The sequence below is a fragment of the Mesocricetus auratus genome, unplaced genomic scaffold, assembly GCF_017639785.1.
Source record: "Mesocricetus auratus isolate SY011 unplaced genomic scaffold, BCM_Maur_2.0 Super-Scaffold_100015, whole genome shotgun sequence".
NCBI classification, from domain to species: domain Eukaryota; kingdom Metazoa; phylum Chordata; class Mammalia; order Rodentia; family Cricetidae; genus Mesocricetus; species Mesocricetus auratus.
Window position 1 is genome coordinate 55186507 of NW_024429198.1, and position 12672 is coordinate 55199178.

Consider the following 12672-nt stretch of genomic DNA (forward strand, 5'->3'; position numbering starts at 1 on the left):
CAATGTATAAAATAGACACTAATCATTAAGATCATTTACATAAAATGTGACATTTTCAAGTATACAACTGAATGGCATTAAGTATTTCCCGGAGTATCAACACTGCCATCATCTAAACTCACTCTAAATTCTTTCCCCAAACCTGCACCCACTTCCCCGGTTCCTCTCCACCCGTCTGTAGCAACCACCAATCCACTCCCTTGTCTGAACGGACATGGCATATTCTTGACTTCTCATAAAAATAAATGCTTATGATATATATTCTTTGTTTCGATACTCTTTTTCATGACATAATATTTTCAAGATTTGTAGTATATACCAATCCCTCATTTATTTTATTGCCAACAGATGTTCAATTTTACAGATACTGCTCTGTTGATAAGTTGATGGACATTTAGGCACTTGTTGCTTTTAAACTACTATGAGCGGGGCTGCTCTGAAGATGCCATGTATGACTCTTTGTTTTAAATTTTTTTTCTTGGATAAAGAGATATATTGGGTTATGTAGTAAATTTCCTTTTAAAAACACTACTAATTTTTCTTACATAGTAGTAGTACATTTGCATGCCTGTTAGATAAACTGGAAGGTTCCACTGGAGTATATCCTTATTAGACTTGCTATTATGAGTCTTTGATTAAGGCTGTCCTGCTGGATATAAAGTCTTTTCTCCTTGTACTTTTGATTTACCTTTCTCCAATAGTTGGGTTTAGCATCTTTTATTTTTTGGTCATCTATGTATTTCCTTTAGCAGATTGCCTCGGAACATTTGCCAGTTTTAAAAATTAGATTAGTATTATTTATGCTGAGTTGTAAGAGCTGTGTATATATTCTGAATATTAATCTTTTATCATATAAATGATTTCAAAGTCTTTCATTTTGAGTTTTTTTTTGTTTTGTTTTGTTTTTACAAGACAGGGTTTCTCTGTATTGTTTTCGAGGCTGTCGGTCCAGCCTGGCCTCGAACTCACAGAGATCCGCCTGCCTCTGCCTCCCGAGTACTGGGATTAAAGGCGTGTGCCATCACCGCCCGGCTTGAGGGTTTTTTGTTTTGTTTTGTTTTGGTTTTTTTTTTATTTCTAGCGTTTTTGCAGTTTCTTATTTCAAGGTCACAAAGGTACACTTGTGAGAGTTTTATAGTTTTAACTCTTAAATTTAAATCATTGGTTGCTTGTCTTTTTAATACCCCTCCCCCTCTTCCCCTCTCTTTTCTTCTCCTTTCCTTTCCTTTCTTTTCCTTCCCCTTTCCTTTCCTGTGTTTGGCAGTTGCCCAGTCCATCCTTCTCAACAGGATGCCTCAACCTCCTTAATGCTGGGATTGCAGGCATGTACTCTATGCCCTACTCATTTTTCTGATAATATAATGTGATAGAAGTTCCTTTGCATAACTCTGCAAAGAAGAGAAACAAACGTCTCTTCACTGGGATGGTTGGTGCTACTTTCTTATTAAAATTATTGCTTCATGATTAGACACATGGACTGTTTTTATCTGATGACTCCATACTCACTGCCTCTGACCAAATTTTGTTATATTTCTATCTTTGCTTTGTTTATTGGAATCTGTGTGTGAGCCAGTTTTTTCTCCTTAATTTTCAATCTCACCTCTTCAGCTACAGTATCGAGAATGTCAAGAACTTCTAAGTCTCTACCAGAAGTACCTGTCAGAGCAGCAAGAGAAGCTCACCATGTCACTCTCGGACCTCGGTGCTGCTAGAGCGCAGGAGCAGCAGGTACGTGACCTCTTGTAACCCAGAGGGTTCACCTTTCTTTTTAAAATATACAGATATCTCGTGTCTTCCCTGGGTGTGGCCTTCGTCTCTGTTCTGTGAGGGTCGTGATGAGAAATAGAAGCTTGAAGTAGGAGGTGGCTGCTGGGAGACCTTTGATGGGATAAGAAAATGCACTCACCTGTTACTTAACAAAGAGCAGTGGCTATTTGGTGTCCTCTTGGAAAACATTAATATCCCTTTTCTGTTCTTAGTTCTTAGAATAAAAAATTATTTGGTGGCTTCTATATAAGCTTGTATGTATTAACTGAAATATTTAAATATATGAGTATTAGTTACCTCATAACATCAAATGATGAATATTTAGAATGTGTAAGCTTGTATGTGTTAATTTAAATATACTTGTGTTTGTAAGTAACTACGAAACATCAAGTGATGAGTATTCAGAACCTTGCTTTTTTAGATATAAAAGTAAGTACCAAAGCCATACTTCTGGCCTTCTAATACCGATGCTTGATGTCATTCTCCTGTCCTTATGAGTTAAAAATACAAATGTCTGAAAGTAATCTTTATATAGTAGTAAGATAGAGAGGAATGTGTCATATAAAATCGTTCATACTGAGCATGAAAATACAGATAATTTGTTAACTGCCATTTCCCAAGTAGTGTCAAAACTCAAAGACCAAACATAAGGATTTCTTGCAAACTTTCTAAAGAACATTGCTGTCAGACTGGAGACAATGGCCTTAGATGGGTTAATAGTTTTGACTAATGGCCAGGTGTTGGTGGCGTATGCCTTTAATCCCAGCACTTGGGAGGCAAAGGCAGGCGAATCTCTTGTGAGTTTGAAGCCAGCCTGTGCCAGGATAGGCTCCAAAGCTACACAGAGAAACCCTGTCTGAAAAGGGGGGGGGGAGAGGGAAAGGGAGGGAGGGAGGGAGGGAGGGAGGGAGGGAGGGAGGGAGAGAGAGAGAGAGAGAGAGAGAGAGAGAGAGAGAGAGAGAGAGAGAGAGAGAGAGAGAGAGAGTTTTGACTAATGGAATCCTGGTTTTGAACCTACAACTTGCATATATGGGAAAGTGAATACAAATAAACCCCACAATAGTAATGCTATGTTATGTGGTTAGCTGTTTCTTAGCACATTTTTAAAGAAGTACTCCAATTATTAATGACTCATTGGTATTCTTGCTCTTTTCCTGAAAGGTAGATATACAGCGGCCACAGCTTGCGTTATTTCTGTGCATGCCTTCACAAGTCTAAAAGAGGTTGACAGCTCTCTGGGTGCCTCTAGGCTGGAGTGCTTGTGAAGGTCAAGTCCAGGTTCACCCTCGCATTTCTGCTCGTGCCTGTGGCATGAGTTAGTTGACTGAGAGAACACAAAAGCAAAGGCAGCTTATTTAAGAAGGGACTGCAGCAAGGAGAAAGATGAGCCTTCATTTAATAATACTAGTAAAGTCTTACAACTTTAGGAGCATAGACTAACAGTCAAAACATGGTCACTGAAGTAAAAGGAAAGAAGAAAACGAAAACCAGTAGCAGGGAGGAGAAGAAAAGTTGATAGTTGATAGCAAGGCTCTAAGAATACCTGGAAGAGGCCCAGCCTGAAACTGGGAACAAACAAAACTTCCTTAGCTGTTGTTGGTTTTTATTTAAGCTAAGTGTAAACCATTATAGTTAATACTGCCACGAAAACCTTGAGCAGCGCAACTAAAAGCGATACTAGAATAAGATGTTGGTCCAGTGTATGGAGCACCGGCTCTTGGGGTGTGACTTGAGGTGGGTAGAACACTTGCCTACCATGTGTAGGGAGGGCCTTGTTCCATTTCCAGCTCCCCTCCCCCATATCTCTTGTTTTTCACTTAATCCAGAGAACTCTTTGAAATATGTATTTCCTTTTAAATCATGTGTATGTGTTTGTGTATGGGCCTGTGCACTTATCTTCTAAGTTGTCATATCCCGGTCATCGTAACCTGTTCTGCGTTGGTGTCGCGACGTGCACTCTGTCCTCTGCAGGAGCAGTGGGTGCTCCTGACCTCTGAGCCATCTCTCCAGGATAAACCATGTTTTCCTCAAGTACTTAGTGATCAAGTTCTCTACGTCCTCCCAGACAGTGAAAATGAGGCTGTAAATAAAAGGGAAACTAGGTTTCTTTTTTCTCTTTTCTTCTTAAGGAAGAAGGTGGGTCACTTTTTTGTTGTCTGGTTCCTCTTTGTGACAGGCTTCTCTAACCTGAGCACAGGGAAGCCCCTCTCCTCTCCTTCTGGGACCTGGGGAATCTACTGCAAGAGCCCTTACTTGTAGGCCTGACTTCTCTTTCCCTCAGCTCACCATGAAGTCTCCTGTATCTTACTGTTTTCACAACTGGACTGTGCCTGTCTTTGACGAGCGCCGTTTATTATTGTAGTTATTGTTGGTCACCCACCTCCTTCACAGTGTTCTGAAGGCTGTTTGTCACGGTGCTGGTGGCATACTCAGAGTCTGCTGTAAGGGCCACAGTGATCTCAAGTAAATAACCGAACGATCCACTTCAGGGTTCTAGAAAAGTAAAAAAACCAAACAATTGTAGCAGATGGCAAGAAATAACAACCATTAAGGCAAATAATGAGATAGAGGATAAAATTACAATACATAGACTCAAAAAGCTGGTAATTTGAAAGATAAAGATGATTGACAAACCTCTAACCAAAGTAACCAAAGAAGAAAAAATCCTGAAAACAAAATTAGAGGAATATTAGGGAAAACTTGGGAAGCTTATATTCCAACAAGTTGAAATATCTAGAAGAAATTAATCAACTCCTTGATATATACAGCCTAATAAAATTAAATCAAGATGATATCAACTTTTAATCCTATAACAAGCTGTGTTACAAGTGGTAATTAAACACCTCTCCACAAAGAAAAGTGTAAGACAGATTCACTGCTGAGCTCTAGCACACATTGAGAATGGCCTGCTAGCTGGGTACACACCTTTAATCCCACCGCTTGAGGCAGAGGCAGGTGGATCTCTGCAAGTTCAAAGCCAACCTGGTCTAGAGAGCAAGTCCCGGACAGCCAGGATTGTTACACACAGAAACCCTGTATTGAAAAAACCAACAAAACAAAACAAAAGAAAGAACAAAACAAACAAATAAAAAAGAATGACCTGCTAACAGTACTTCTGAAAATATTTCACAAAGCAGAAAGGGAAGGAATACTTTGGAACTCATTCTATAAAACCATTATTTCTCTGATACCAAGAAAGAAAACTTTAGATCAATTCCCCTGATGGATATAGATGTAAAAATTCTGAATACAATACTTAGATACCAAATTCAAGAACATATTAAGAGGATTATATTTCACAGCCAAGTTGGTTTTATCTTTGGGAGACAAAGTTAATTGAACATGTACAGATCAGTACATGTGACAGAGGTATACATCAGGACATAAATCACAGATCTGGTTAGATGCAGAAAAAAGCATTTGACAAAGGTCAGTATGCTTTTATGATTAAAACCCTGAGGAAACTAGGAATACAAGGAACATGTTACATGTAACAAAGGTTGTATACAGCAAACATATAAGCCAAAATAATTGCAGTAAGTGGAAAGGAAACTGCTAACATTCATCTCAAATCTGGTAAGAGAGAAGATGCTCACTGTCTCCTGCATCCTCAAACCCTTCTAAAACGACACATTGTGCTCTGTCTTCTCCAGAGCAGATGGGGGAAGAAAAGGGACACACCTAATCTCTGGCAAAAATGTCAGAAGCACATGCTGGAAAAGACTATTCAACTAATGGTGCTAGGCCAACCAAATCCATATTTTACTGTGTGTGTGCGTACATGGGGTGAGGCAAAGAGAAACACTTTAAGATCCAGGCATAGGCAAGAACTTTCTGTAAAGAACTCCAAGAACACAGGAAGTAACCTCAGGAATTGGGAAGTAGAATTTATGAAATTTAAAAGCTTTTCTTTGCCGCAAAGGCAACTATCAACTAAGTAAAGAGATAGCCCACAATATTGGAAAAATCTTCTGAGAGATGGGCACTATCTCCACTATATACAGAACTGTGAATTAAAGTATAGTCCCTAATGAAGGGCTCTGCTCTGTTGTATTGAACATCAGAAAGCATCACTAGGGAAAGGAATGAGGGATAAGTTACAGATATCTTTTACAGATTTATTTACTAGAGACTAATCACTGACTCCAACTGACCCAAATAACAAGCAAATAAACACAATCAAATAATATCTGAATAAAAAAATCAAATTTCCAATCAACAAATGAGCTAATGGCTCCAAAGAAGAAATGTACCTTTAAATTTTAAGTTTACCTTTAAATAGCTGATAAGCATTTTTTAAAGTGTCCAGCATTTTTAGTTATCAGGAGAATGTTGATAAAACCTATGTAAGACACCACCTTAGCTGGGCGGTGGTGGCGCACGCCTTTAATCTCAGCACTCAGGAGGCAGAGGCAGGCGGATCTCTGTGAGTTCGAGGCCGGGCTGGACTGACAGCCTCCAAAACAATACAGAGAAACTCTGTCTCGTAAAACCAAAACAAACAAACAAACAAAAAGATACCACCTTATCCCAATCAGAATAGCTGTCGTGCTGGCAAGGATATGTGTAGGAGGGCATGGTGGAATGGAAACTTGTGCAGCCATTGTGGATATCAAGAAATGTTTCTCATAGCAACGAAAACAAAAACATAAAACAGAACCACCTTCTGATCCAGCTCCGCCACTCCTAAGTACACATAAAAAACTGAAAGTCCTCCCACACACATGTGTGCATCCATACATATGGCTATATCATGCAGGGTCACTAGCAAATGGAGGCAACGTGAATTTCTGTCAGCACTAGATGGAGGGAAATGAAATAAGGTGTGTACGTGCAGTGACATTTTATTCAGTTATAAAGGAAAATGACATTATGATTTTTGCAGGAAAATAGACATATTGAGAGATTGTTGTATTCAAAGTGCCCCAGATTCAGAGAAATACTGCATGCTTTCTCACATTTCATCTCTGCAATATATATGAATATTTGTGAAGGGTTACTAGGTCATGAAACTAGAAAGGCAATAATGAAAGAGGAAAAGAATCTGAAAAGGAGGGTTGTGGGCAGAGGCAAATAGGATACATGTATTAGGGCTGAAGAGATGCCTCAGCGAGTGCTGCTCTTACAGAGGATCTGAGTTGGGTTCCCAGTGTCCGTTGTCCTCTTCCAGGAGATCCAATGTCTCTGGCCTCCTCAGGCACCCACACTCACATGACACACACACACACACACACACACTCATATGAACACACACACTCACATGCAGGCACACGAGCACATGCACACATGTACACACACACACACACACACACACACACACACACACAAGGTAAAATGATTCTTAAGAGGACACATATGCCATGGAAGAAGGAAGGGTTACTTGGGAGAGGGAAGCAGTTTCCAGAGGGGGATGGGCAAGGAGAGTAGAAAGGAAAATGAATGAAATGAAAATATATATGAAAATTCCATATTGAAATCCATTTCAACTGCTAATTTTGAAAAGCTATATAACGTACAGTCTAAAGTGATAGATGAAGTAGACCTCATTCCAAGTTTAAAAGGTGTTAATATTTAAGGACCCAGAGATAAAAACAACTAAGAAAACTTTAATGGCTTTGGTATACTGAGACAAACACTGGATCTCACCTGATCAATAAATATATCCCTATTGCTAAAAAAGAAGTCTGAACCTACTAGTTTTGGAAGTAAAGCTAAAGTGACCAAAGCCAGCTCTGAAGGGAAGGGTGGAAGTAACGAGAGACAGGTGACTGGATGTGAAGGACACAGACACTTTATTTTCTATTAATACTTTAGCTTTTGCTAGAACTTTCTGATTCAGGGTTCATTTATAACCTTTTCAAATAATAGAAATATACTTTAAAAACATTAATGCTATGATTTATGCTAGAAGGAAGAAATTTATGGCAAACTCAGGGCCCCGAAGTCAGTTGGTCATCTAGGATACACATAAATATTTTACTAATCACTACATACATACATACAAACAAACAAACAATAGGGCTGAGGATATGGCTCAGACAGTAGCTTGATTAGTAGGCATACACAATCTCTTGAGTTCAAATCCCCACACTGCAGAAACTGGCTGTGGTGGCATACACCTGTCATCTTAGCACTGGAGGTTGAGGAGAGAAGACCAGAGGTTCGAGGTCTTACTAGATAACTTACAGAGTTTCAGGCTAGCCTGGGCCAAATGAGGCATTGTTCCTCTCCCCCCCCAGAAAACACTTTAGAAATTTTACCCTATAGTAGTTTAATGGAAGTGAATCTACTTAATTTGAGTATGTATTATTTTCTTTCATTGTTGTGGCAAATCACCTGAAAAGGTACTCAAGGAAGAGTTTGTATTGATTGATCTGGAGAGAATAGGCGGTCATGACAGGGAGGCGTGGTGGCAAGATGAGGTGAATCCTGGCTCTCAGCTCACTTCACCGTAGAAAAAGGAGTCCAGGGACCCATCCCATAGAATGGTGCTCTGTCCCCCATCTCCAGAGTGGATCTCCTACCTCAGTCCACTCTGGAAACTCCTTCACAGAAATGTCCAGGGGCTTGTCTCTGGTGATTCTAAATCTCAGGAAACTAACAAACAGTGTTCACCATCACAGGTTATAAAGTTAAACTCATATATACCTTCATCTGCTTGACAGACATTGATTAATGGAATAAATCTCAGACTGTGGTTCTAACATACTTATGCCTGGGAAGCTTTGAGGTAATCCAAAGGGAAAGCTCACAGTGGGCTATAATGGGAACTTAATCATGCTGGAAGTTTCCTTTTTATTTGAAATATAATGTCTAAAAGTAAAAACAATTTTGAGATTCTTTTTCAGTGACAAAGAGATTTATAACACACATAACAAGTGACTGTAATTATAGTGCCTAGGTTTTCACGTATAGGTTTCTATTTAAACATAATGTCTGTATTAATTCCTTGAGAATGTCTTACAATGTATTTTTCTATTTAACATACTGATTTTATTTCCTTGGGATATATACCAATAGAAATTGTCAAATATTATAATATCTAGAAGCATCTTTTCTGATTATGATTGTTTGGATTATTTAGAATCTTCTTGTGTTTCTGTATGAACATTAGGATGACTTTTATTTTTTCTCCTCCCCTTAACTCCTACCAGGTCCAACTTCATCCATTTCAACTTCATGATCTATTTCTTTAATGGGCCACTAAACCTAATTTATGCTACTCATATGTTTATAGGTGTTGGGCTACCCATTGAAGCATAGTTAGCTTACCAGCAACCTCGCTCTTAAAAAGAACTGACCCTCCCTCCCGCAGAAGCCATAGTTCCTCAGTTAGGAGTGGGGACTCATGAACTCCTCCCCACTCGAAACCCAAAGGACTTGACATCATACTTCACAGATACTTGTTCAGCTGTGTTCATTGCTGTGTTATTCACCGTACCTAGGAAATGGAAACAACCTAAATGTCCATCAGCTGAAGAATAGATAATGAAATATTGTGCATATGCACTATGGAACACTATTCAGCTGTAAATAAAAAGATCATGAACTTTGCAGGTAAATGAATAGTATTAGAAAAGATCAGATTGAGGAAGGTATCCCAGACCCACAAAGATAAATGTTCCATATTTTCTCTCATTAGAGGCTCAAAGCTCCAAATTTCAGATATGAGTACATAACCTGGAGTCCGTAGAAGCCAAGAAAGCAAAAAGCAACTATTGCTAGCGTAGGGAACAATGACGAGGGGAATACAGTGATCTGGTAGAGGAAATAAGAAACACAGGGTCTCTGATTAGCAGGGCAATAAATACAGAGGGAGTAGGGTAAAGTAACAGCAACGGTGTCTGACAAAGCCACAAGGAATCATAAAATAACTATCTGCCTAAAAATACCTATAATACACATAACTCAGTGTATCAATATACTTAGATAGTTTAAATGAAGGTTTTCCATCTGGGCTGACAATGCTCCCTCCAAGAGTCAGAGATCATCTAACAAAACCCCCAACACCAGGCATCAGAAACCCTTTGTGAACTGTTGGTCAGGATTTCCCAAGGAACTTTTTTTTTTTTTGGTTTTTTCAAGACAGGGTTTCTCTGTGGCTTTGGAGTCTGTCCTGGAACTCCCTTGGTAGACCAGGCTGGACTCGAACTTACAGAGATCCGCCTGCCTCTGCCTCCCGAGTGCTGGGATTAAAGGCGTGCGCCACCAACGCCCAGCTTCCAAGGAACTTTTAAATAAAATGTCACCTCCATAGAAAGCATACTGTCTCCTGAAAGAATGTTACAAATAAGTCTTCCCCTTTCAGCTTGCTCTCTCCCTTCCTTTTGTGTTACATCCAGCGTTTCCTTCTCCGAGCTGATAGCATCCACCCTATTTCTGAGATAGGAGTCTGCTTTGTTCACACTCAGTCAGGATAGTTTATTACTTACAAGCCAATACTAGGTGCCTTATGTCTTCTGTCCACAACTGTTATCCATGTTTTAAAAATCTCTGCTTTTTCCTATTGTTTTCCAACCATGTCTTTACTACAAAATTCACAAACTTTATCAAAGTTCTGATTTTTATTTTTACAGTTCTCAAAGAGCCTTTTAAGTAGCAAACAATCACTCATAAAGAAAAGCAACTGCTCTGAAAATTGGATGCATGATGAAACTGTCTTTTTGTATTTCACTAAATACTCCAGCAGAGTGACCATTCTTTGTACTTTGTCAGAGGGCTGGATCAGTAAATACTTAAGATAAATGCACCTTTGTGTTGCTTGAGGAGATAGCTCAGTCTATAAACAGCATGCCTCCCAAGCATAAAGATCCAAGACTTCAGGAGCCTGGGAAAAACCTGGGTGTGATAACATGTGCTTGTACTTCTGATGCTCAGAAGCTGGGGACAGGAGACTCTCTGGGAGCATCTCAAAATAAGGTGGACATCCTATGAGGGATATACTTGTTGACCTCTGACTTATACATATATACTTTTGAACACAGACACACACACACACACACACACACACACACACACACTCAGATACTATGCCTTTTCCTTTTCTTCATTTTTTTTGGAGGGTACAAGAAAGTTCTCCTTTTGATAGTGATGTGAAATTGACTTTACATTTTTCTGGGTGCCCATGGAAGCAGAGCACAGGAGAACATACAGGGTTTAGGAGAAGTTGATCATGGTGACTGTCATTACTCTTGTCCTTTGATCACTTCTCTCTGCCATTTGTTATTAACGGCTTTCATTTTTAAGATGCTACTCATCTGTCTGTATTGTTGCCTCAATTCATAAATGGTAAAATAGCTTTTGCTAGGTTAGACAACTGATCCCGGGATACATCCATATTAAGCAAGCTTTTCAAAACCTATTCTTCTTCACTTTTCACTTAGACTCCTATTTATTTTCATAATGGCAGCAATAACAATGACAGCTTGTGCTTACACAGCATTTACTCTGTACCAAATACTATTTTAAGCTCTTTATGTTCATTGACATGTTTAATTCTCACCTTAACTTTATAAAATAGGCACAATTATTACCCTCTTCTGTGGAGGTCAAAGCAATTAAAGAACTTGCTGGGAGACAATTGCTCACAGCTGTACCGAGTGGGCCCGGGCTGCTGACAGAACCGCAGGGTTGTTACTGAGCAGATGAGGTGTTTGAGTTGTCTTAGCTGTTTGCTGTGTGTTTTGAAAAGGCTTTACACTTAACAGTAAATAACTCTTCGGGTTCGCTTTCTTCCAAGCTCTAAGGTGGTACTGAAACTCTAAGCATCTTGTGGCAGCTAGATGTCTGTTGCTAGATGTGAAGTAGCATACAAGGGGCACAGGGAAAGCCGAGAGCAGGGAACTAGTTGTCATAGTGTCTTCTTACACGAACACCTCGAGATGGAGGAAGAGCATGTCTCTGGAGCATCGCTTTATTTTGCTGTGCTTTGTTTCCTTTTAATTCTAGAAGGTAGTATTCATCTAGTCTTCAATGTGTCATCAGGCAAAAGGTAACAGGCATTTTCTTGGCAACTTTTTGCATAGTATTTCTGTGTTGAGAGTTAAAAATTTGAACCCGTTGGAACTCTTGTGTCTAGCTTGACATGCACAATAGATCTTCCCCCTTTAGTCTGTTTTTGGTACCACAAGACTTTGAAGTTCAAGAGAGCCACTCTGGAGTACTACAACCATACCTTGACTTTCTTGTATTAAACGACTTGCATTTTATCAGGAAAGAATATTAGAGGGATCTTTAGAAAACACATTATCATCCAGAATGGCCCATTGACAAGCTGATTTCATTGTTTTGGACACTTTGCTGTAAGTCAATTCTTTTGTAGCTTAATGATTTTAACACTTAGGATTTAGAAATACATTAACTTCCGTCTTCATAAAAGGAATTAAAAATCTGTAAACTTTCTGAATTGTCTCCAGTTATCCTATAATCCCCTCCACTGATTTTAAACAGGTTCTTGGTTTATAGTAAATTATATAAACATTATTATTTTAGTTCAGTGTATTTTTTAAATCTTCAGGTAATCTGTAATTTTTTTCTCCACCCTGTGAACCTTGATTTTCAGTGACATTTGGGTGGCAGAGTTAAACTCACTTGTCTTACTCTTCACTCAGGCATATCGTGCCGACCACATGGTGAGCAGTCCACCAATAGCAACTGTCACTTGTGCTGTTTCTCATATGACTCATGAAAGAATCCAAGAGATTCATGTCTGAGAAGCAACAAGAGGTACTGAGTTAGTAATGTTTATTTGGGAAACATTCCTAAGGCTAGCTCTGTTGCTGAAATTTTAACATCTTTCTCTTCCTTCACTGGATTCTTTTCCAATTCCACAGATTACTTTTCATTTGTAATGATGTAAAGGCCTCAAGAAAGGACATGTATTCTAGAGCAATGATCTAGCAATCA

At 39.2% G+C, this 12672-nt stretch overlaps 1 protein-coding gene across 3 annotated transcripts in view; it reads left to right on the top strand.

Annotated features, from left to right (window-relative positions):
* The window catches only part of Kiaa1328 (KIAA1328 ortholog), a 242993-nt gene that overhangs the window by 96755 nt on the left and 133566 nt on the right, over positions 1-12672 (top strand). For 2 of the 3 annotated variants that reach the window (XM_040757961.1, XM_040757962.1), the window contains exon 2: positions 1609-1728. In XM_040757961.1, the coding sequence (XP_040613895.1) occupies positions 1684-1728 (45 nt within the window). In that variant the 5' untranslated portion in view covers positions 1609-1683. Of the gene's footprint in view, positions 1-1600; positions 1729-12672 lie in introns of all 3 variants that reach the window. The other variant, XM_013122841.3, reaches the window with a different exon arrangement.